This window comes from Centropristis striata, chromosome 24, assembly GCF_030273125.1.
Source record: "Centropristis striata isolate RG_2023a ecotype Rhode Island chromosome 24, C.striata_1.0, whole genome shotgun sequence".
Classification (NCBI taxonomy): Eukaryota; Metazoa; Chordata; class Actinopteri; order Perciformes; family Serranidae; genus Centropristis; species Centropristis striata.
In genome coordinates, this window is record NC_081540.1 from 17,181,302 (window position 1) to 17,206,867 (window position 25,566).

At 38.2% G+C, this 25,566-nt stretch overlaps 2 protein-coding genes across 2 annotated transcripts; one reads left to right on the top strand and one right to left on the bottom strand.

The window, feature by feature from the left end:
* Window positions 1-1,783: 1,783 nt before the first annotated feature.
* slc19a2 (solute carrier family 19 member 2) lies at window positions 1,784-18,461 on the top strand. Its single transcript, XM_059328096.1, has 6 exons — window positions 1,784-1,940; window positions 6,542-7,099; window positions 8,218-8,455; window positions 10,049-10,241; window positions 13,073-13,214; window positions 13,297-18,461. Exons 1-6 carry the CDS (start codon window positions 1,818-1,820, stop codon window positions 13,474-13,476), a joined length of 1,434 nt encoding a protein of 477 aa, XP_059184079.1. The 5' UTR covers window positions 1,784-1,817; the 3' UTR covers window positions 13,477-18,461.
* A 2,255-nt stretch (window positions 18,462-20,716) lies between these two features.
* On the bottom strand, window positions 20,717-24,349 carry arl6ip6 (ADP-ribosylation factor-like 6 interacting protein 6). The gene is made up of 4 exons (XM_059328084.1): window positions 23,993-24,349; window positions 23,075-23,128; window positions 22,669-22,801; window positions 20,717-20,938 (listed from the first exon to the last, which is right to left on the bottom strand). Exons 1-4 carry the CDS (start codon window positions 24,219-24,221, stop codon window positions 20,845-20,847), a joined length of 510 nt encoding a protein of 169 aa, XP_059184067.1. The 5' UTR covers window positions 24,222-24,349; the 3' UTR covers window positions 20,717-20,844.
* Window positions 24,350-25,566: the final 1,217 nt, after the last annotated feature.

Below are 25,566 nucleotides of genomic sequence, written 5' to 3' on the forward strand. Positions count from 1 at the left end.
GCTGTAGGAGAGAAGGATCTTTTGAATCTCTCCGTCCTGCAACGGAGAGAAGAGCCGTCCATTGCTGTTTTTTTGGTCCATAAAGGTTTTGTGTAGTGGATGATTTGGGTATTTCAAAATGGCCTGGAACATGTTGACAGGTCATCTCTCCACCACCTCCTCCAGTGTGTCCAACCTGGCTCCAACCAGAGAATCAGCTCTTAAGACCAGTCTGTCCAACCGCCTTGCATCTCTGTGTGTGATGCTGCCTCCCCAGCAGACTGCAGCATTAAACAACACACTATCACCACAGACTGATAAAACATCTGTAGCATCTTACTACAGATGTCCAGAGATCTGAGCTTCAAGAAGAAAAAGAGGCGGCTCTGCCCCTTTTTGTAGAGAGCGTCTGTGTTTAGGGACCAGTCCAACTTATTATCCAGGTAAACACCTAGATACTTATAACTTGGCACCACCTCCATGTCCACCCCACAGGTATTCACTGGCTGAAGGGGGGGCTTGAACGTGTGGAAATCTCTGATCATTTCCTTAGTCTTTGAGGTGTTCAGTAGGAGATAGTTCTTGAAGGCTTTTATCAGACCCCTATATTCAGATTCCTGTCCATTCCCGATACACGCCACAATAGCAGTGTGGTCCGAGTACTTCTGGATGTGGCAGGACTCAGAGTTTTATTTGAAGTCCGCTGTGTACAGTGTGAACAGGAATGGAGCCAGAACAGTGCCTTGTGGAGCCCCCATAGTTCCCCAACCTGACATACTGTGGTCTTCCTGTAATCTGTGATCCAGGAGATGAAGGAAAGATCCACTCCCATCTCTGTGAGCTTGTTTTTGAGTATGTTGGGTTGGATGGTGTTCAATGCGCTTGAAAAATAAAAGAACATGATTCTCACATAAGCACCAGTATTCTTTGCTTTGTTTTGATTTATTTTGTCTTCTTATATTATTATTTTATTATATTTTATTCATTTTTCTTTTAAAAATATGCCCATTGGATTGCACCTCAGTCCAGTAGATGGCGTTAATACACCTTGCTTGTAAACTGCCATAAAAACATCACAGAAGCAGCAGAAGCAGTCAGATTTATAGGGGTTATATCAGTGGGCAACATAGTTGACAAAGAGACAAAAAGTGAATAATTTTTTGTTTATATAGGATTCAAATATTTTTAAAAACACATTTATCATGTTTTAATGATTATTTTGAACAAATGATACTGAAAAAATAAAGGGTCAATTTTGAAGAGCAAGCTACAAAAACTGCAAATTCCAGTATATCATTTGCATTTTTTGCTAAATAAATAAAATAACTTTTTCAACGTTTTGTATTTAAAGAAAGAGAAATATCTATTGTCTATATCTATAAATAAAATTGGTCATTGCAGGAAACCAATATTTAGTCAAATAGATAAATACACCCCATGGTATGTACCCGTAATAATAATAATAATAATAATTATTATTATTATTATAATTAATAATAATAATAATAATAATAATAATAATAATTATTATTATTATTATTATTATTATTATTATTATTATTATTAATAATAATAATAATAATAATAATAATAATGAATTGATTTAGTTTAAATAATATTGGATCTACTGTCGACCTGCTATCTCCCCCTAAAAATCCACATTGGGCCACTGTAAATATTTATTTTGCCTCCTGTGCTGCAGTTCCACATTGACACCACCAGGCACCGCTAGTAGGTAAACTGGTCATTGAGCGTCACAGCCTCACCGAGGAGAAGAAAAAGAAGCAGTCCGCCGGCTGTCAGTGTGCGTGCGGAGGTCATGCTGCTGGAGGTCCGTCATGTCTGTCCTGGAGCCGACCCTCCTGCTCTGTGTCTACGGCTTCTTCTCCAACCTGCGGCCGTCCGAGCCCTTCCTCACCGCCTACCTCATGGGACCAGACAAGAACCTGACGGAGACCCAGGTGAGCTAGCAGGCTAGGCTAAAGCTGCTGGGGGACTAGTTACTACACCTTGCGTCACATTTTAACAGTATTCAGATGCTTTACTACAGTAAAAGTACTACTACCACACTGTAAAATTACTCCACTTCAGTAAAAGTACTAATACCACACTGTGGAAATACTCTACTACAGTAAAAATCCTGCATTCTAATCTTACTGAAGTAAAAGTACAAAAGTATCAGCATCAAAATGTACTTAAAGTACCAAAAGTAAAATGATTAATTGTGCAGAATGGACCCACTCAGATTGTTTTATATATTCTAAATATATTCTAGGATTATTATTATTATTCATGCATTTATGTATGTAGCGTTTACTTTTGTCAAGTTAGGGCTCATTTTAACTACCTCATATACTGTTATGAGGTTAAATTAAAAATGTCTAATCACTTCTAATTGATCTTAATTTACTTCAAGAACTTGCCTTTATGTGTATCCTTCATAGATATGTTGGATTAGCATGGATTGAATATTTATTTATTTATTTATTATTATTTATAGTTGAAGTTGAGCATGTTTTTCATGCTAAATCTGGCCTTGAAAAGTAACTAAAGCTGTCAGTGGAGTAAAAAGTTCAGTATTTGACTCTAAATGTAGTGGAGTTGAAGTATAAAGTCACATGAAATGGAAATACTCAAGTACAGTACAAGTACCTCAAAATTGTAGTTAAGTACAGTACTTGAGTAAATATAGTTAGTTACATTCCAACACTGCATTTTAACACGTTTTAACAACATTTTTATTTTGTTTCTCTTTACAAAAGTACTTTTCCTCTGCAGCGGAACGTTATACAGTTAGTGCGTCCTGTTCAATAATCCGTTTACTAACTTTTTTTTTACACTTTGCTGAAGAATTATTCAAGTCATGAAAAAAATCAAAACAAGCTCAAGTCACATACTTTAAAAATATAAAAACATTTTCTCTTCTCTCTCTCCTCTTGTTGGTGCCAATAATAATAATAAAAAAATATTTTAAAAAATCACTGTCATTAAATCTACCATTTAAAAAAAATAAAACAACAAATGTGGACATAAATTAATATATACAATATAACAAAAGTTAATATTTCTGTTTTAATTCCCTTTTGTTTATTTATTTATTTTTAGCTTTTTTAAGCAAACATTTATAAAGCAGTATGGACAGTATGGAGGACGAAAGCTGCCACTAAAAATATAAATAATGAACAAATGATTTGATAAATAACTTAATATTCCATTAAATTTACCAAAAAAGCAAATGCAGGCAACAATCAATTGATAAAACATAATATTTATGGTTTAATTTCCCTCTGTGTTTGTTTAGCTTTGCATTGATTCCACCATTAATTAAGAAACAAATAATACACAAATTATTATGTCACTCAGCTCCATAATTTCTCCACAATTAATCACTTAAAAAATAATTTATTTTGCGTTATTTTAAATATATTTATTTATATCATGCATTTCTCATTTTTTAATTCTATTTTCTATCTGTTTTTTGATTTATTCATTACTGTATTATTTCAGAAACAAATAAATGAAAAAAAAAAGAAATTCATTTAATAAATATATATATTAATTATGAATTGTGGAGCTGAGTCAGAATGACTTGCATAAAGGAACAAGGACAAAGGTCATATTTCCTTTACAGTAATTAATGGCAATAATACATACATAGGAAAGTATATATATGGGGACATTAATACGAAAGTAAATAAAATAAAAAAAGCAAATTAAAACAATTATTCATTTATGTCAGATTTTCATTCATAATCTTTAAATGCCTACATTCATCCTTAATATTGCTTTTGGTCCATTTAACAGCATGTTAGTTTAGGAGAGTTATCCACAGTAATGGGGACATTGTTACTTATCTTTTTTAAATGTTGGGAACAGTACAAATGAAATGTTCTCACTGTGTCTTCACACAGATGTTATGTCCTTCCTTATGTTGAAACCTTGAGACACAGACAAAAGAAGTGTGTAACCTTGTTACACCATCAGAGCTGCTTGTGTCAGAGCAGAAGAACACATTCCTCCTGCTTCCTCATCACCTGGCCCTGTCTCTGTGCTGCTGTCTGTCTCCATACATTTGATCTATAGAAGCCTGTGCTGACTGGTTTACATGCAGTTGGTTGTGCTGAGGCTCACAGTAGCACTAATGCTATGTATACATCAGAAGACTTTCAAAAATTTTTGGAAAAGACTCCTGCAGGGTTCGTACATTTCATACTTTTTCAGTGGTCAAATTCAAGCACTTTTCAAGGACTTTCAAGATTCATTTTCAAGCTTTTCCAGTACCTTTCAACGGTTGTAAATGGCATGTTTTAGACTAGTACTTCCATACTAAAAGGGGTAATTTCACTTAGCCATACCACCAGCAATGGTATTACACTTTTAACAACTAAAAGTAGTTTGCTAATCTTATAAAACATAAGGAAGCTCTCAAAATCATTAACCGGCAGCTGGTGGAACTAAACACGACCCAAACTAGGAGGACAGCCCCACAAATACTTCAGGACCCCTCACATCCACTAGGAATTAGAAAAACTCCCTTCAGGGAAACTATTTACAAGACTACAACTGGATTCTTTTAGCAGTTTTTTCCCATCATGCTCTTAGTAAAAACTTACTAAATGGAGGAGAAGCAGCTTTTGGCTCCAGCTGCTCTAGTGTGTGCAGTGGTTTGTGTTGAAAGAAAAAACAACAACAAAAAGAAGAGAAGACGCCACAAACACGTTTGATATGATCCAAACCCAAGACTAGGAAAAGACTGATATGAAACAGAGCAGATTACTGCAGAGCGCCGTGACTCCAGTAAAACTCCTAGATTTACTAAAGACTTTCCGTTTTTAGTCTGGGACTGGGGAAATCTTTTGCTGTAAGCCCAGCATAAATGTGACGTGACCAGGGCAGGAATTTCACGCAATTTGGCCTTGTGCCCTTAAAAAACACATCTGCCCTGAGGCCACGGTGGCCTTGATGCCCCGCCCCACTGCCCCAGTTGGTTTTGCTGTTTTCTAGTCTGCCTCTTTCCTGTCAACACAGCTTTGACACCTGCATCTTTTGAGAAAAAAAGCATCTTTTGATGTCGTTCATCAGTGGTGTGTTTGATTCGAGCCTGGCATGAACCGCTCCGACTATAAGGGCTATAATGACAGTTAGACACAAGCCTATCACTGGCCAAGAAAGGAGACTTCATCAAACGCTCTAATCTGTCTCGCCATAGTCTCATGTGCTGCACTAATGACACATTTCAACCTACTGAAATGTGTCACCCGTCAGTCAGTCAAACCCGACCCACCTCTCCGTCCTCCTCCGAGACATTTGCACGCATTCACACACTTACACACACTTACACACACACACACACACACACACACACACACACACACACACACACACACACTTAACAACACACACGAATTTATGTAATGTATGCTAGTGGCCTTGCCCCTAAAATGATGAAATTCCAGGCCTGGATGTGACAGTTTAAATCTCTGCTCCGTTTATTATTAACTTTGATGTCTTCCAACGGCTCGGCCCTCTTGTTTTCTGTGTTTTGTCAGGCTAGCCCCAACGGCAGGTCCACACATACTTTCCCCAGACAGAATAATCCCTCATGAACAATTGTTGGACCCTTTGGAATTTCTAGGTAATCCTAAAATAATTACCTCCGTCAATTATAATCTGAGTGCAGTGATCAATCCGTCTCACCACCATGAGACCATACTGAGGCAGCCAATCACTGTCTGCTAGACTTAGAAAGGCTGAAAAAATGATGATTAATCTGGTTACTAATGCACTTGATTTCCAGACTTACTGACTGTTTGTTTATTTAATTGTGTTATTATGTAACCACAACTGGGGCTGGGCGATATATCGATATAAAACATATATCGATATATTTTAAAATGTGATATGGAATTAGACCATATCGCATATATTGATATAGTTCAATTTTTTTTCTTGATATATAAATGCTGCCCTTACTAGGGGTGGGTCATATTTAGTTCTTTTGTCATGTTCGTTATTCTTTTCTCATATAAATATATTTATTTCAGAAAAAGATTGGCCTGTTTTTTTCATAGGCTATTTTAATTTAAGATATTTTTTTATTTAAATGTGAACTTTATGGAGCTTTGATTTAAAAAAAAAAAAAAAAAAAAAAAAAAAGGTTCTCCTTTAATCACTTAAATACGGTTTCAATAAAACTACTTGTGACATGTCATATTTGACTTTGACTGAACATTTGCTCTCACTTTGCGATAAAATATCAGGATATATATTGTATATCGATATTCAGCCTAAATATACCAGGATATGACTTTTGGTCCATATCGACCAGCCCTAGAGTAATCTAAACCACAGTTAAAGTTTCTCTTCCCTTTTCTTTTTAGTCTTCTGAACATTGGCAACAAATGCAAACAAACTAAAATATAGATCCGACTGGACTACTTCAATTATGGGTCAAGTGTTAAAAAGTGATAAATATATCAGGATATGACTTTAAGTCCATATCGCCCAGCCCTAACCACAACACGCAACCTTATGACTGTAAATTTTCATTTGTTATCTGCAGGTTGTCAATGAAATCTATCCGATCTGGACCTATTCCTACCTGGTGCTGCTGTTCCCCATCTTCCTGGCCACTGACTACCTGCGTTATAAGCCTGTATTGCTCCTGCAGGCCACCAGCCTGGTGGTGACCTATGCTATGTTGTGGAAGGCGCAGGGCATGCTGACCATGCAGCTCTTGGAGTTTTTCTTTGGGCTGGCCACGGCCTCGGATGTGGCCTACTACTCGTACATCTACAGCGTGGTGGAGCCGGCCCACTACCAGAGAGTGACCGGTTACTGCCGCAGCATCACTCTGTTCGGATCGGCCGCCGGCTCGCTGATCGGTCAGCTCCTGCTCTCCGCGGCTAAAGTCCAGATGGTCCACCTCGTCATCATCACTCTGGCGTCGGCCTCTGTGGCCTTCGTCGCACCCTGGTTTCTACCCATGCCCAAGAGGAGCTTGTTCTTCCACAAGAGTCCAGGAGCAGAGGGGGGGCCGCCCAGCAGCAGCACAGCCCTGCTGGAGAAGGCCGAGAACTCAGAGAGAGAACCGCCTCCCAATCAGCATGACGTCTCCAAGGTGAGTGACAGACTCCCACACATTGTCTTAACTCGCAAGATATACAGGTACATCTAAAAAAATAAGAATATTGTTGAAAAGTGTCAATTATTTCAGAAAGTGAAACTCATACATTATATAGATTCATTACACACATTTCTTGTAATTTTGATGATTCTGGCTTAGAGATTAGAAAAAACACAAAACTCAGTGTCTCAGAAAATTAGAAAATTACATAAGATCAATTTAAAAAAAGCATATTTTAAACACAAATGTCAGGTTTTATTAATATCTATAAGGAACAATAATGGCCCCATGATTGATCCCTGGGGGATACACACTCTAAAATGTCCTGCTAGATGGCTGCTATGTTGACTGTGGACTTCAGAAAACACAGTGGAGCAACAGCAGCAGAGGACATGGACCCAAACCACCACTGACCCAGGACCAGCAGATTCAACTTCTGATCAATATTCTCATTTTCTGAGACACTGTTCTGAGAGTTTTGTGTTTTCATTATCTCTAAGCCAGAGTCATCAAAATTACAAGAAAAACAGGCTTGAAATATTTCACTCTCTTTTTGACATTTTTCTCCTGCCTTCGACTTTTTTCTTATTGTCTTCTCTTCTTGTCCTTTTGACTTTTTCTTTGTGGCTTCAACTTTTTTTTCTCATTTTGACTATTTCTTCTTGGCTTCAACTTTTTTTCTCTCGTTATTTCAACTTTTTTCTTGTTATTTTGACTATTTTCTCGTTATTTTGACTTTTTTCGTGATTTTGACTTTTTTTCTCATTTTGACTTTTCTCTTGACTTCAACTTCTTTCTTGTCCTTTTGACCTTTTCTTCCTGGCCTCAACTTTTTTTTCTCATTTTGACTTTTTTCTCGTGCCTTCAACTCTCTTCCTGTTATTTTGACTTTTTTTTACTTGACTTCGACTTTTAACAAATCTATATTATGAGTTTCATAATTGACAGAATATATTGAACTTTTTCATGGTATTCTAATTTTTTGGAGTTGTACCTGTACTGCAACATTTCGGGTACTCGACAAGCAAATGTTCTTTGAAAATGAGATCTTAAATAGATAAAATGTGAAGGTTTGTATGAAGAGATGTTTGACCTCCTCCACCTTCATACAGACAAGCAGCTCCTCTGACTCAGGCAGTGGTCTTGTGGCTGTGTTACGGTTGCTGTTTGAAGACTTCCTGAGGTGCTACAGCAGCCGGCCCCTGCTGGCCTGGTCTCTGTGGTGGGCTCTGGCCACCTGTGGCTACTTCCAGGTGGTTAACTACGCTCAGGCACTGTGGGAGAACGTTCGTCCATCTCAGGAGTATGAAATCTACAACGGCTACGTAGAGACACTGTCCACACTGCTGGGTGAGGAGGACACAAATGGATGTAAAATGATCAATGTTTTGCTTTTTCAGATGGAATTAACTGCAACATGTTGACCACCAAAGTATAAAAACAAATGAATCTATAGTCAATGTTTACTGACTAGTTGTGGAGGTTTGTGCGGTAAGTTTGTTAAATGCACAAGCTCTTAGCTGTTGTAGCTTAATAAGTTAGAAAAGTAAATGTCAAGAAAGTAAATATTCCCAAACACTTAAAAAAAATAATTAAAAGCAAAAATATGATCGTACACCTCCAGTATATTCATCGTCATAAAACGCACAACTCAGCAAAAACTCACCAAAAACTCACCAAACCTGTCTAGAGCCATGTTTCCTTTAGGGGGAAGAGTGGCCACAGGGAAAGTCTCAGGCCACGCCCTCTCAAATGTCCGCTCAGTCTGCATGTCCATTACAAAAAGGCCCCCAGAGGGATTTAGAGACTCTGGAGGTGATGTATGGTTTTCGATCGTCCCGACAGATTAAGCACAGGAGCCGCAACTGTGGCCGCCGTCGCTTACTGTGCACAATGTCAGCAGCTGATCATAAACAAAGCAGCATGGCTAATTATGCACAGCGTCTCTGCTGATCATAAACATAGTGATTGTGAATTAACCGGCATCGCTAACTGTGCACAGAGTGTCCAGTGCTTGTTGTAAACAAACAGAGATCGCTAAGTGAACACCTCCTGCAGCAGCAGCACATACACACTGTACTGCTACAGAGCTAACTGTTAACCTATTAGCAATTTGCAGACTGGATGCTAAGGGGTTAACATCTCTTCCGGCTCTGCAGCTGGGAGAGACTGCTGCAGGAGGACTGGGCCGCTTCGACTTATTCTTCAAGTCTCCAAAAGTCTCCAATCACACCAGAAAAAGTCGCTGGATTTGTCGCCAGTCGCTTTTTTGAAAAATAGCCACTAAGGGGGTCTGAAAAGTCCTAAATATAGCTACAAAGTTGCTAAGTTGGCAACACTGCTTCACCGGCTTTTACAAATGGCGTGTTGTTGTTGTGGCGTCGAATACTATGTCACATCCTGCTTAGCGTTCTATCCAATCAGCAACCAGGCTTTTTTCAGGGGAGAAAAAAGTCCCGCCAAAAGACCGCTCAGGACGGCTCATATTCAAATTAGGGGCATTTCGGTGAGTGAGACCCGCCTCATACTGTGTATTGGGCGGTAGTGGAAAAAGCCCTTAGGTTAGTCTTTCCACTCTTAACCATCCCAAACCCCTATGTTAGTCAAAATAAGGATTTAATTCACCCAGTTAGATGTTAAAATGTGCTTCTTTTTTTAAACTTTCTGTCAGTCCTTGAACAGATCTGAAAAGGTCAACAAAAGGAAGCGTAAAAATTGTGATATTTCTTAAAAAATGACTTTATTTTTAACGTCTCTGCCGTATCGCAAAACAAACAGTTTGGAATAACTAGATCCTGTTACAAACATTAAGGTTCTGAGCTCCTCAACAACACTGTGAAGACATGATTGATTTTGCTGATTGATAAAGCTCCACCGGCTGTAGACTCCAGCCAGCAGGGCTGAAGTGAAGTATGAATGAAGAGTATTTGTGCTGGTCCACAGGGGCTCTGGCTGCCCTGCTGGTGGGCTACCTGCCTGTGTGCTGGGCCGTGTGGGGGGAGCTGGCTCTGTGTCTTCTCTCCCTGCTGATGGCTGCATGCGTCTTCGTCATGGACACGCTGGGAAACATCTGGCTGTGTTACAGCTCCTACGTCATCTTCAGAGCCACGTACATGCTGCTCATCACTGTGGCCACGTGAGTACAAAGCAGCAGGGGCCTCATGTATCAAAGAGTGCGTAGCTTTCATACTGAAAGATGGCGTACTCCAAAAACTAGTAAAGTACGTACGCAAACTCACCTCCACATGTAGCAAACTGTGCTTACGCCAGGTTCAGCGCACCTTTCCTTGATACATCCCAACCAGCGTGGAACTGAGCGCACATGCACGAGCCACCAGCCACGACCCGGCCCCTCCCGAAAATGAATATGCAGATGACATGCAAATGACTATAAATCGCCGGCATGCCCGCTGATTATCGACAAAAACAACGAGAAACCAACTTACTGCCTTTGGCCACGTGGACATGGTGATCTCCGGGGTGGAGGCAGGAAAAATTAGCTTTTTAGTGCCTCAGGTGTGGGATCAGAAACAAGATGTCACTGTGGCTGTTAACCAGCCGGATCAGAGAGCTGCACCATGATAGAAGGGTTCCTCAACACACGCTCCTAAACGCCACCGTTATTGGATGATGTCAGAGCCGTTAGAGCTGCCAGTGCGTAATTCGGGCCAAAATAATTTTTACGCATCAGTTTATTAGCCACACTTAACTTGTTGTCCCAATTAAACATCACATACGGGATCAAATATGCACCACACCTGACTTATTCTGAAAGGATTTCCAACACACGTTTTTTCTCCGGTGAGAAAGATCTGTGGTCATGGATCGCTGTGCACCTGCAGCGTTAACATCTCCATGTTAAACCAAAGGGGAAACGGTCAGCGATCGGGACTTTGACACAGTAATTAAGGCAGGTTAACTGTGAAAAATGTGTGCGCTCCATAATCAGAATCACAAGTACTTTATTGGGAATTCGGTACATATAAAAATAGTGGAAATAGCAGAATATATAGACTTAAGAAAATATACAATCTTAACATCAAAACATATAGACTTCAATATATTTTCATTGCACAAGTAAGCAGCAGTACGCAGGTGAAGTCTAAAATATGAAAATAGATGAAAGAAAATCATTTATCCCCTCATATTTAGAACGGGTTATTGATGGTGGAAAACGGCATTTTCCTTCCGTTTTCCGAGAGCTATGAACTATAAAAATAATGTCAGTTGTGTGTAGTTTGAGTTTAGACATGAAACGCGTTTTAAATAGAGCACAAAAGACAGTAGTTTCTGCCAAACAAAAGTTTGCGGTGCCACCGCACATTCTCACGGCACCTTGGAAGGTTGCCTAGCGGTCCGCACATTCCCACGGCAAGTTCACTTTCCATACATGTGGCGTGTGCGGAAAAAACAGCATACGCAATGTTTTTGTGCGTACGCAGCGTTGATACATGAGGCCCCAGGTGTTCTTCTCGCCATGTTGTCATAGTACAAAAGTAATACAAGGATGCTTTCAATGAGTGCTGATACAACACTTGACCCATTTTCACATCTACTCCGCTTATCATAATTGAAGTAGTACAGTCAGATCTATATTTTGGTTTGTTTACATTTGTTGCCAATGTTCAGAAAACTAAAGAGAAAAGGGAAGAGAAACTTTAACTATGCTTTAGATTAAACTGGGGCTGGGCGATATGGACCAAAAGTCATATCCCTATATATTTAGGCTGAATATCGATATACGATAAATATCCTGATATTTTTATTGTAAAGTGAGAGCAAATGTTCAGTCAAAGTCAAATGACATGTCACAAGTACTTTTATTGAAACCGTTTATTTAAGTGAACATAAATACTGTATAACAGGAGTACCTTTTTTTAAAACGTCAAAGCTCCATAAAGTGCACATTTAAATAAAGGAATATCTTAAATAAAAATAGCTTATGAAATAAAATAGGCCAATCTTTTTCTGAAATAAATACATTTATATGAGAAAAGAATAACGAACATTACAAAAAAACTAAATATGACAAACTCCAGGAAGGGCAACATTTATATATACAGTACAGGCCAAATGTTTGGACACACACCTTCTCATTCAATGTGTTTTCTTTATTTTCATGACTATTTACATTGTAGATTCTCACTGAAGGCATCAAATCTATGAATGAACACATATGGAATTATGTACTTAACAAAAAAGTGTGAAATAACTGAAAACATGTCTTGTATTTTAGATTCCTCAAAGTAGCCACCCTTTGCTTACAAGAATATAAGACATGTTTTCAGTTATTTCACACTTTTTGTTAAGTACATAATTCCACATGTGTTCATTCATAGTTTTGATGAATCTACAATGTAAATGGTCATGAAAATAAAGGAAACACATTGAATGAGAAGGTGTGTCCAAACTTTTGGCCCGTACTGTATATATAAAAGAAAAAAATACTGAACTATATCAATATATGCAATAAGGTTTAATTCCATATCACATTTAAAAAATATATCAATATATCTTTTATATCGCTCAGCCCTAGATTACAGCAGCCATTGACTATAATGTCTAAACATCAGACACTAGGTCCACAATATATATATGTAAATAAACAAGAGTGGGAACAGTGATGAATCACCACTGAACAAAAACAAATATGAGCTTAAACAAATAGCAGGGCAGTGTTCTCCTGTTGTCTCAACTGTCAGTTTTTGTTTAGTTGTAGCAGCAGGGCGGGGGTGGGGTGGGTGTCTTAAAGGGACGGTTCAGCCCAAAATCCATAAATGTCCTCCTACCTGTTCATCAATCAAGCTTGTTTTGTTGTGCGTTTCGGGGATATCTGCCTCCTCCAATAGAACCTGTAACCACTACATGCAAGTTTTACTCCTTTTCAGCTTTCTGACAAGATAAAATATTAGAGCGCCCGTAGTACAGTTGAAAAGCCTCCCTGTTGTCTGCCCTGTGACCCATCAGATATCAGATCGCAGCCAGTCTCAACATGCAGCGCTACGCCCTGGTGTTTGGAGTGAACACCTTCATAGCCCTGGCCCTGCAGTCTGTCCTCACAGTGGTGGTGGTGGACTCAGCTGGCCTCGGCCTCGATGTCTTCACTCAGGTAACGAAGCACAAAGAGCTCTTAGTTGCCTGTAATGACATACATATGTAGATTTTTATTCATTCTTGTTTCCGTCCCACAGTTCCTCATCTATGGCGGCTACTTTGCTGTCATTTCTTCGGTCTTCCTCGTCGCTGGGGTTTGCACCTTGGCCTCCAGGAGGCGCTGTAAGCAGGAGGAGGAGGTCCTGCCCGAGACCCAGGCAGAAACCAGTCAGACTCTCCTCCAAGCAGGGACGCCAGCTCCTGGAGATGGGACGTAAGGATAAATATCAGCCCCTTTCAGACTGCCCTTTCAAACCGCAATATTTCCACCTCTGTGTCGTTTAGCCTGAACGCTGAACGTCCCAAAGGTGTAACGGGGGACCAAGTGATCTGGCTCTGTTCCGCCTTCACAGGTAGTAACGGAGGAGTTAAATTGGCAAGACAGAAAATATGTGACATCCATTATTTGTGCGGCCAACACTAGAGTAATAAGGAAGTGGGCCGTATCATCAGAAACACAACTCTCACTCAGTGCGTTTACATTCACAGTTCAATCGAGCTATGCTTAAAAATCGATTTTGGCGTCTAATTGGACTTCTGTCCCAGTTTACATGCAACTGAGAAAATTTAATAACTGACGGGAAAATGTCCTCCTCCTCAACACTGGATGGAGATATGCGTTGTTTCAGCAGGATAATATGACCCCCTTTCTGGTTGACCTCAGTCACAATAACTAATGCGACCGGCTAATGAACGGCTACTGCGACCGGCTACTGCGACTGGCTAATGTGACTGGCTAATGAACGTCTAATGCAACCAGCAAATGAACGTCTAATGTGACCAGCTAACGAACGGCTAATGCGACCGGCTAATGAACTTCTAATGTGACCAGCTACTGTGACCGGCTAATCCGACCGGCTAATGTGACCGGCTAATGAACGTCTAATGTGACCGGCTAACGAACAGCTAATGCGACCGGCTAATGAATGTCTAATGTGACTGGCTAATGAACGTCTAATGCAACCAGCAAATGAACGTCTAATGTGACCAGCTAACGAACGGCTAATGCGACCGGCTAATGAACGTCTAATCCGACCGGCTAATCCGACCGGCTAATGTGACCGGCTAATGAACGTCTAATGTGACCGGCTAACGAACGGCTAATGCGACCGGCTAATGAACGTCTAATGTGACCGGCTAACGAACGGCTAATGCGACCGGCTAATGAACGTCTAATGTGACCGGCTAATGAACGTTAATGCGACTGGCTTTCTTGAATGTTTTTTTTTCCGGGGGGCATACGCCAGCGTGGAGGGTGGAGAAGTGGAGCAAAAAACACGTTTACATGCACTTCAGTTGTCCAGTTATAGTCAGATAAAGGCAATAATTCATTTTTTTTAAGTGTCATGTATACGTACTGACTGAGTCTGACAGTAATCAAATCATGTTCAGTAAAATGCAGAACAACTTTGCTTGAGTTTGTAGAATCTCTACAACAAGAAACAGCACAATGCGGTCACCTATTGTACACATGTCGCCGCCGCTCTGTTACACGCCACTACCGGCTCCTCCCACTAATTCACCTTTGCGGCACTTTGACAGAAAGGCAGTATGAAATGGGCTGTTTTTTTGCTTCTCCGATAGTAAAGCTGTTACTATGTGGAGATTAGCACAGTGACTCCATAAGCTGAGCTTCAGTAGTCTCTTCAGCCATATAGTTGTACACTGTATTGTTTGCTGTCACTTTCCTTATACTGACTAAACACTTGACGCTGTAGTAAAGAGTTTTAGCCACCATGTGGCAGAAGAACTCAGCACAAGCTGACAAACGCACATCACATTATCTAATGTTAGGACTAATGTGTTTTTTAATACGAATAATTTTTGTCTTATGCTGTTTACATACTATTCAAATAGTTTCTGGGCAGGTACTGTACTATAATGTCTGCTGCTGCTGGTAGCTTCTTTTGATGATAAGAGCTCTTAGGGCAAACTTTACAGAAACGGTACAACAACAAAGAGTGGATTTTAAACATTTAACCAACAACCATGTTTTATAGACTGCTTCTCTCTATAATAATAGTATATATTGATTTGTTTAGGGGGCGCTGCAGCACCCCCAGCACCTCGACTTCCAACGTCCCTGCGGTGCAGAGTTGGGTGATAGTTCTGCATAGGTTCACATTAGGGCAGGGCGATATGGACCAAAAGTCATATTCCGATATATTTAGGCTGAATATCGATATACGATATATATCCCGATATTTTTATCGCAAAGTGAGAGCAAATGTTCAGTCAAAGCCAAATATAACATGTCACAAGTAGTTTTTTTGAAACTGCTTATTTAAGTGAACATAAATACTGTATAACAACAGGAGTACCTTTTTCTTAGAATCAAAGCTAAAGTGTAAAGTGTTTTGGATAAAAGCGCAATATAAGTGCACCCCATTTACCATTTATGACAAACCCGAGTAAGAGTAGCATTTATATACAAAGAAAGGAAGAAAAAAATTAAACTATATCGATGTATGTGATATGGTCTAATTCCATATCATATTTAAAAATATATCGATATATTTTTTATATCGATATATATCGCCCAGCCCTAGTTCACACTTATAAACAGCCCTTTCACTTTAGTATAAAGTAATTTGATTAAGTAAGAAAAAATGCAGCTTTAAAAGACCATTTCTGATATACATGTCAGACAATTTTTCAAATGTTCAGAACTCAATTTCTGTCCATTTTTGGTGCCTTCGACTGGTAAGGAATGGTGCCTTACTAGCTCTGCTTCCTACTTCTGTTACATTTGACACCAGCCAAGAATATATGTTGTTTTATCATATTATCATTGCTAAGTATTACTGATAAAAAATATTGGTGTCAGGTTTCTCAATATGTATCTTTAATGAATGTCAGATGCTGTATTGTTCAGACTGCACTGATGTGTTTTAATAGTTTATGTGTAAATGTGATGACCAAATGAATAACTGTAGTTTAAGATATGCTTTGTGTTCTGCAGCACAATCACACAGTAACAAATGGGTTTGCAAATCAATTAAATAGCTTGAATTATTTGAAAAACCTATTTTTATATTAATTTTATTATATACTAATTTAAAATAATGGAAGCTTAAGCTAAAAGTTGAAACTGTAATGGAACAAAAACCAAATGATTGAAGTGATGTTTAATTTATTTATTTGTAATAGTTTAAATTTGATCCAAGTTGGATGAAACACATGTGGGTGATTCTCATGAACATGGTACAGCTCATAGCAAAAATCCAAGAGCATTGAATACATGTTTTCTTTGACCCTTTATGACATATACAATCTAAAGTCACTGTTTAATATGAATTTATAATCTATTTAAGAAAATTTAAGGTATTTTTTTAGAGACACTGGCCCTCATTTATCAAACGAGCGTACGTCAGAAAGTGAGCGTAAAGTGGGCGTACGATCATTTCTACAAGCCTCGGCATTTATCAATTTGGATGTGAGCGGACGGTACGATCAGATCTCACGTCTGCTCTCAGCTCGTGTACGCAAATTTGAGTCAGCGTGAAGTCCACACGTCTGAGTCAGAGAATTGATCTGAGACTATTGTATCGATGCCTGGAGCTGATAAAACTCTGTGGTGTTTTGATTTTTAATAGTGACAAAGCAAAACATGTTTAGACTACATAATTTATCATTAAAACATAATCCAAAAATAAATACACCCTGCGATCGTGAAATTCTTTAAACAGAATACCAGCCGAGGATATTAAATGTTGTTGTCTTCTGCTGTTTACTGTTATTATTATTATTATCCAGCTCCGACACCGGAGGGTCAGCGTCTCCTTCACCAGCGGTGCTGCCCGAATAGAAACATTTCCAATCAGCGCTGCCACACGCTCCTCTGACTAGGACATCATTATTAGTAAATGTAAAGAGGTCAATAATATCTCTTTATCATAATAATAGCAATATTCGGATATTATATAGATTATTGGGCTTTATATATCACGATGTAATTACTCAAACCTCGCCGGGAGTTTAATAGTCCGCTACTCTGCTGACGGCACCACTGATTTCCTTCCTTTTCACTTTTTATGCTGCCAAACAAAACTAGTTTGTTGTGTTGCAGCTGTTGGACGTCAGCGTTTCACTTTCTGACTGAGAAGTTCCTCTTCTTTTAGAATTAAAGCTTACTTTAAAACATTGTTTACCTCCTTCAACCAAAAAGCTGAAAACTTCTAAGTCCGTGCTCCAAATGTAAAATATTCACTGAACTTGTTTGAGTTTATAACTATAAGTACTTTTATTTCATAAACCTCCGTCGCTGCGTTTTTCTGTAATATGTCTATATTGCCCCTATTGTTAATTGTAACGGTGCACTTTGCTAATAAAGCTGACTTTAGAGGGTGAAAAAATCCTCCTTTTGGCCGCATTGCGCCCTTCGGTGTCGTAAACTCTGAAGGCGAGTCTTCTGAATCGGGAATATATTAGGGCGTGGTATTTAAATTACGCATATTTCTAGCCGCCACATTTATCAACAGCCGATCATTCTTACGCTGTGATTGGCGAGATACGATCGTTTGATAAATCACACGTGGACCCTGTCGTAAGACGAAATATACACTCGGATCTGCGCTCGTTTCTACGCTCGCTTGATAAATGAGGGGCACTGTGAGCAAAATTCATTACCGTAACACATTTTTAAATGAAAGAAAAACACGAAAGTTTTTTGTTTTTTTTCTCCCTTGGCAAGCACTTAAATATGCTCAAGGGTAGCTGGTATCACCAAAATATATTTTATTAAAATATACACATTTTAATGCAAACGATTCTATCATTACCGTAACATTTAGCCATTTTTTTCTGATCAATTTTCATTCAGATTTTGTTCTTTATACATTGTTAAAAACCATTATGTTTGATCATATTCTGTTAAATCAGGGGTCTCAAACTCAAATTACCTGGGGGCTGCTGGAGGCAGTATCGAAATGACCAAAAAAAGACACAAAATTACTTAAAAAAAGACACAAAATGACAGAAAAAAACTAAATTACTTAAGAGAGACACAAAATGACCAAAAAAGACACAAAATGACCAAAAAAGACACAAAATTACTAAAAAGACACAAAATTACTAAAAAAAAAAAAAAGACACAAATGACCAAAATAAGACACAAAATGACCCCAAAAATAGACAAAATTACTAAAAAAGACACAAAATTATTAGAAAAAGACACAAAATTATAAAAAAGACACAAAATTATTTTTTAAAAAGACACAAAATGACCAAAAAACTAAATTACTAAAAAAGACACAAAATGACCAAAAAAAGACACAAAATTACTAAAACAAGACACAAAATTATTAGAAAAAGACATAAAATTACCAAGAAAAGAGACAAAATTACCCCCCCAAAAAAGACACAAAGTGACATTCAATAACATATCCACTTATTCCGGTAACAACAACACGGCAGATAATAAACAGTCCGTTAGTAGCTGCCTTTCTTTTTGTTAACGTCGTCATAGAAACAAGTGAAACAAAGCTCCAACAAGTGCCATTCATATAAAACTCACATTAAACTTTCATATCAAGGTGAGGGCCACAAAATATCGTCACGAGGGCCGCAGGTGGCCCGCGGGCCGCGAGTTTGAGACCCATGTGTTAAATTATACATTTTTAAACAAATGTATATTTATTTTTATAAAGTTTATTAAATATGTATTGTGTATATAAGTGAGGGAAAACCATGACATTTTTATCTGGACGCATTACAGTAATGAATTTGTGAATCAAATATATGTTTAAAAATATTTTTACACAAAACAATGAATTGTGCCTCATTATGGCTATATTGTTCATTCATATAAAAGGACATATATTTAGTTTAATAAAGTATGTCCTTATAATCTTCACAGACATAACTTAGACTGGCTTCATGAGAATCAGCCATTTCTCACTACTAATGAGTTTACTAAGTCTCTGTACAAAAGTACTAGCAAAAAGAAAATGTCAAACCTTTTGTTGTGTGAACAGCACGTCTCCTCTTTGTTTCCATGGTTTCTTTATATTAAGGAAAGCCTCTTTCATCTCACTCTGTACTGTATGAGCCTACCTTTATGTGTTCATTCCTCATTTCTGTTCACTTCTTTGCACTATTCTTCAGACTTGGTCATACATGGAGTCATGTATGTCGTTTCTTACCTTCCTGGAAGGTGTGCTGTGATGTAAACACTACTCCCAGTATTATTACTGGTACTTTTGTATTTGTTATAATCAATACTTTATCTTTAATAAATAAACACAAATAACATTTAAAGTCTGTTTTCTTTACTTTGCCATGTGGTGCTTTGATGCTAACATGCTACACATTAGCATGTTTACAGTTTTTTCTAATTAGCATGACACTAAAGGTACAGCTGATGCTGACGGTAATGCTATTAATTTTGCTGATATTTTGCGCTGAATTGGACAGATTCTGGACATCTTTCTTTGATTTATTCTCTAAACTATTTAAAAGATGTGTTACTCCCTGCCCCCTTATTGCCATTTTTGGTATAACCTCAGAAAACATATCTATGACTGCCTGTCAACGTAAGGTTATGGCATTCTCCTCCTTATTAGCGCGGCGGTTGATGTTGTTGAACTGGAAGAACACTGCTCCACCCACCTACACACATCTCATCTGGACTATTATGTGCAATCTTAAACTTGAAAAAAAATCAGGTTTACTGTTAATGGTACTCTACAGAACTTTCACAAGGCATGGGATGACTTTATTGGATTTGTAAAGCAACTTGATGGGCTTCATTTAGAGTGATACATTTTTATTTTTTAAAATTTTCTCATAAATGGTTATCTTCATTCATTCGTTAATTTTCTACCTGTTTTGGTATATTTTGACTGCTGCCCCCGCGACCCGGCCCCGGATAAGCGGGCAAGAATGAATGGATGAATGGATATTTTGACTATATAATTTTGGTGTTTATATTTATCTTGTACTTGCCTAATCTATGGATGTATTGGATAAAATTATGTGTGCTCTGACAGCTGATATAATTATGCATCCAAGGAAAATTCGATAAAAATTATTTTGAAAGACAATCCAAACTGTTCTGATATACTTTATTATTAATAATAATAATAATAATACCAATTTATTTCCACAAAAATGTACCACTTTTCTAACAGAGATCTCCCAACATGTAGCAGACTGTAAATTCATCATTTACACCACACCTGAAGAACAGTAAAGGTTCTGAATTCACATTTTTTTTACTATAAGTGTAAGCAGAGAATCCTAAACAGTCCAGCCTACACACCTGGATATTTCATGTGACGTGATTCTGAACTACCATTCTCTTTTTAGTGTGTTGTTGGTTCTTTTACAGCACAATTAAATCCAGATATAAGGCTTTAATCTGGCATGTATGTAGATATAGTGTACAATACATCTACAGGGAACAAAATGTGTGTAGCAAACATGTTTGTCCAATTACACAAGTATTTTTGCAAAAAGTATCTACACAGGGTGAGTGGGAAAACAGCTTGACAACAGCAGCGTTTCAGCAGTGGAGACCCCTTCAACCTGTCATAGGCTGGTCCCTGGCCAGTATTAGTGCACCTTCTCCTGAGCGTGTCTGTGTGTCAGGTGAGGCTCCACACCACAGTGAGCATGGCCATGATGCCATTAAGCACAGCAACGCCATAACCAAAGTGGAAGCCATGGCCAGAGATGTCTCTAGAAAAAAACACATACACACACATATTCCTGGTTTTACCACGTTGAAGTCGCCACATTATGTGCTTTATTTACTATAAGGAGGTGTGATATGTTAGTGCAACTGGATGTATTACCCAGGTGGTAACCTCCTGGTCTGAGCAGGGAGTTAAACCAGGAAGTGCCTTAAGATGCATTCTACTGAAAATTCCAGCAGGGGGCGCTAAGTTTGGCTGCAGAAACATTTTTGTCCATTCATTTCAATGCAAAATGGGAAAACATCTCACTTGATTTATTCCCTCAGGATTTTTTTTAGGACACTATGGTCTCAATCACTCAGTGGTGGGCCGTCAGGGCCAGCAAGGCCTTCTCTGCTGGCCTAACATAACCAGAAATCATGATTATGATAAAGGTTAATTTAATTTTTCATTTACTTTCCCTAAATATCTAAAAGTATTCATATTCTCCTCATGTCATATTATGCTCCTTCCAGTGCTGTTTTTAGGTTAGAGTTTTTATCCAATCAGAATTCAGCTATCTTATGTTGCCAGGCTGTATGAAATCTGCCCGGGCCTTCAGAATCAACAATGCGGGCGTCTGTGCACTGTAAGTGAACGGGCAAATACAGTTGATAGATAGTTGCGATAGCCAATCAGATCACGAGTTGTGTCAGTAAGGCCCTCTAGCTGGCCTCACGTTGAACGGGACATTTACGCGTCCTGTGATTGGATATAATATATATATATAATAATATGGATACTTACTAGTTTGAGCCACGGCAGTGCTATGCAGATCAACAGAGTCACACCCGGCCGGGACTGTTAACGGTATGTAAATAATCTGGCGCATTGGCGCAGCTGTGTGGTTGTACTCAAAGCAACAGGTCACAGAAAGTCGTGATACGTCACGTTTTGACATGAAAAAGTTTTTTCACAAAGAGACTTGTTTATTGTGTCGCTGTCGCCAAAGTATGGCCGTCTTGTTAGTGTCTTTCTGATATTAAACTGCGATTTTGCAATTTATTGTACAATCCTGTTAAAGCTTGCATATTCTTTGTGGACTCATTTAATAAAACTTTTTGGAAAGATAATTTTAAAGACCCTTTTATTTTTAAGTTTTGACAGTAGCATATCAGATATGTTTTTAATTGCTAATGCGGTATTGTTGATTTTTAAAATGCGCCGGATAATAGCCCATCTTGTACACAACTGAGGTGATGCAATGCCTAGTAGTGCTTAAGTGTGTTTCTAACTACTCTCCTGTCCTGGTGTTATAAATGCTGGCATAATGAAAGGTATTTATTGACTAAGTTGGACATCACTGAAGGCCTAAGTGTGAAATGCACCGCCCGCCACTGCAATCACTAGTGAAAAAAATCATCTTTAAGACAATTTGATGTCAATAGTTCAAATAATGGCCCCATTTAGAAGAAAATAGAAGATAAAGAATCGTATGGTTTGGGGCGTGGCTACCTTTGATTGACAGGTCACTAACAAGGCAAGCCGTCATCAGGAGGGAAGCAGAACAATGAGTATCCACGGCAACGTGTCAATAAAGTTATATAAAATGTTATATACATTTAAAAAAAGGACGTTTAGCGGTTTGGTCTCATAACTTTGACCCTTTCACTGTATTTTCACACAAGATGGCGACGAGTGTAACGATGAACTCGATGCTTCCAACGGGCCACAAACCAATCGGTGACGTCACAGTGACAACGTCCATTATTTATGTACAGTCTATGGTATTACCTGAAGTGGGCCAGTGTCAGTGGCGCTCCCAACGCCACGCCAGTCCGCTCTGAGTCGAGGTAGGTGAGGGTCCATGAGAAGACACAGCAGATGAACCCCACTAACACTGACAGCACCAGGACACTCCAGAAACCTACACACACAAAGTTGAATTTCTCTGATGAATTATTTTTCATATTTGGAATAAAATTGACTTTATATATACACATGTACATCTCAAAAAAATAGAATATCATGAAAAAGTTCAATATTTTTTTGTCATTCATTTCAGAAAGTGAAACTCATACATTAGATTCATTACACATAGAGTGAAATATTTTAAGCCTGTTTTTCTTGTAATTTTGATGATTTTGGCTTAGAGATAATGAAAACACAAAACTCAGTGTCTCAGAAAATTGATACTTACCCAGCATCCTCTGCTCCGTGCCGTCCTCTCCTCTCACTCTCTCTGCCCGCAGCTCTGAAACAGTCGCCATGAATCAGCATCAACAACACAATCTAATATCACACTGAAACAAAACAACCACTTCAATACAGTACAGCTTCCACATAATGACTGTACATTTACACTGGAAAGTTTTACTATAATTGTCTCTATAAACATTTACTACTCAAATAATTAATGATGTATTATAATAATCAAAGTATGTATTCTCCTGCACCCACTTACACCTTACACACATATCAGTCTATTGACACACACGCACAAACCTGGATCGCGCACACACACAGACACACACACACACACACACACACACACGCATGCACGCAACTGGGATCACAAACACACACACATCTGGATCACATACACACACACACACACACACACACACACGCTTATCTGTTGTTTTTTGGACTCCCAGAAACTTGCCATGAAGAAGATCAACATGTTTGGGTTCAGTGATGTAAAGTAACTAAGTACATGTACTCTAGTATTGTAGCCTACTTAAGTACAATTTTGAACTTTACTTACTTTACAGGTCAAGATTTAACATGAATAAAATGATCAATTACAGATTTTTTTCATTAAACATCATAACAATATATTAAGTAGTAATCTGAGTGGGTCCATTCTGCATAACGAGTACTTTTACTTCTGATACTTTTGTACTTTTACTTCAGTAAGTTTTGAAAGCAGGACTTTTACTTGTAGTGGAGTAATTTCACAGTGTGTATTCGTACTTTTGCTGAAGTAAGGGATCTGAATACTTGTCCCACCACTGTTAGGGTTATCTTGAAGATAACTAGTTTCCTCAGAAGCGCGGGTTCGAGACACCCACGCCCCCTATATGTGACACACGTGCGCACACACGCACGCGCCTACCTTTGAGTATGGGGTATATGAGGGCGCAGACACAACCCACAGCGGCCACAACTCCGGCAGAAAACAGCGCGGACAGCAGGACCACCAGCCACCGTGTCCTCCCCCCCGCTCCCTCTGAGGACATGACGGTCCTCCCCGGAGCAGCTTCTTCTGGTTCCTCTGACGAGTACGAGCGACCGACTCCTTCTCTTAAAAAGTCCCTGTCCGTCGTACTCCTCTGCATCCTCATGCACTTAACAGTAACAATGTAAGTATATACAGAATTATTAATCAGTCTTGTGGCGTGTGTCAGACGCTACATACTATAAACTGACCGTATAGACTGGAGGAACTGACTACAACTTCTTGTCGTATCGCAGGCGCACTTCCGCACACTAAATTGTCCCTCGGGCTGTTCCGTCACTGTAGTTTTTTTCCTTTGTAGTTTAGTCTGTGTCAAAGCATTAGAAAAAATACTAAGCCCTCCTTTATTTAAATATATTTTTCTAATCTGCTCTTTTTTTTTTTTGCCTTTTCCTACATTCATTTATATGTTGTATAATAATAATAATAATAAACATTTTTATTTACAGAGCGATTTTCATGGTACACAAAGACGCTTTACAATTAAAACAGTTCAAATGCAATTTTTTAAATCATTATATATATATATATATATATATATATATATATATATATATGCAATGTTTTATCATTATTATTTATACGTGTGTGTGTGTGTGTGTTGTATTTAGTCTATTTTTTATTGATGTTTACACAAAATACTGTTTGTATATGTATATGTATATGTTGTATCATAATAATAAACATTTTTATTTACAGAGCGATTTTCAGGGTACACAAAGACGCTTTACAATTAAAACAGTTCAAATGCAATTTTTAAAAATCATTATTATTTTATATATGTTATATATACAAATTACGCAATTTTTTATCATTATTATTTATATGTGTGTGTGTGTGTGTGTGTGTGTGTGTGTGTGTGTGTGTGTGTGTTGTATTTCTTTTCTTTATTTATTTTTATTATTATTTTTTTTATCTGCCCTTTATGCCATATATCAACATTATCTTTATTGAGTTTTCAAAATGTTTCCAAAATACATAAATATACAGAAATAAGAGTGCTCTCACAACAAAGGAGACATCAGGTGCAACTAAATTATTGACCAGCATTCAGATTGTCTTTCCTTGAAAATCAGGAATTTATAAGATACCATAGAGCAACACTTAGGTGAAAGTACAAATATAAAATACAAACAAACAAAAAAAACAAAACAACAACAACCAGAATAATAATAATAAGAGTTTCTCCATCCTATCACGAGTTAGCCCAGGTTATTTCGCTATTTAGCATGGTTCAAAAATACAAATGCAGATGTACAATTCACACAGAATAAAGAAATCACATATCAAAATAAAAATTATTTTAGATCACTGCAAGGGATTACCCCTAACTACGCCTCATCAGCTTCATTCCCCACATTACTTAAATCTACACTCTCCATATATTCCATAAAAGGACCCCAAATGTTTTGAAATAGTGATAGTTTCCCTTTCATAATATATGTTATCTT

What these genes read in the sequence shown, in the direction of transcription:
- slc19a2 (XM_059328096.1), top strand. Translation starts at nt 1,818, where the DNA reads ATGTCTGTCCTGGAGCCGACCCTCCTGCTCTGTGTCTACGGCTTCTTC. An exon ending in AGAACCTGACGGAGACCCAG is followed by an intron (nt 1,941 to 6,541) that starts GTGAGCTAGCAG and finishes TGTTATCTGCAG; the next exon opens with GTTGTCAATGAAATCTATCC. An exon ending in GCCTCGATGTCTTCACTCAG is followed by an intron (nt 13,215 to 13,296) that starts GTAACGAAGCAC and finishes TCCGTCCCACAG; the next exon opens with TTCCTCATCTATGGCGGCTA.
- arl6ip6 (XM_059328084.1), bottom strand. Translation starts at nt 24,221, where the DNA reads ATGAGGATGCAGAGGAGTACGACGGACAGGGACTTTTTAAGAGAAGGA. An exon ending in CATATACCCCATACTCAAAG is followed by an intron (nt 23,129 to 23,992) that starts GTAGGCGCGTGC and finishes CGACTGTTTCAG; the next exon opens with AGCTGCGGGCAGAGAGAGTG. An exon ending in CACGGAGCAGAGGATGCTGG is followed by an intron (nt 22,802 to 23,074) that starts GTAAGTATCAAT and finishes TTGTGTGTGTAG; the next exon opens with GTTTCTGGAGTGTCCTGGTG.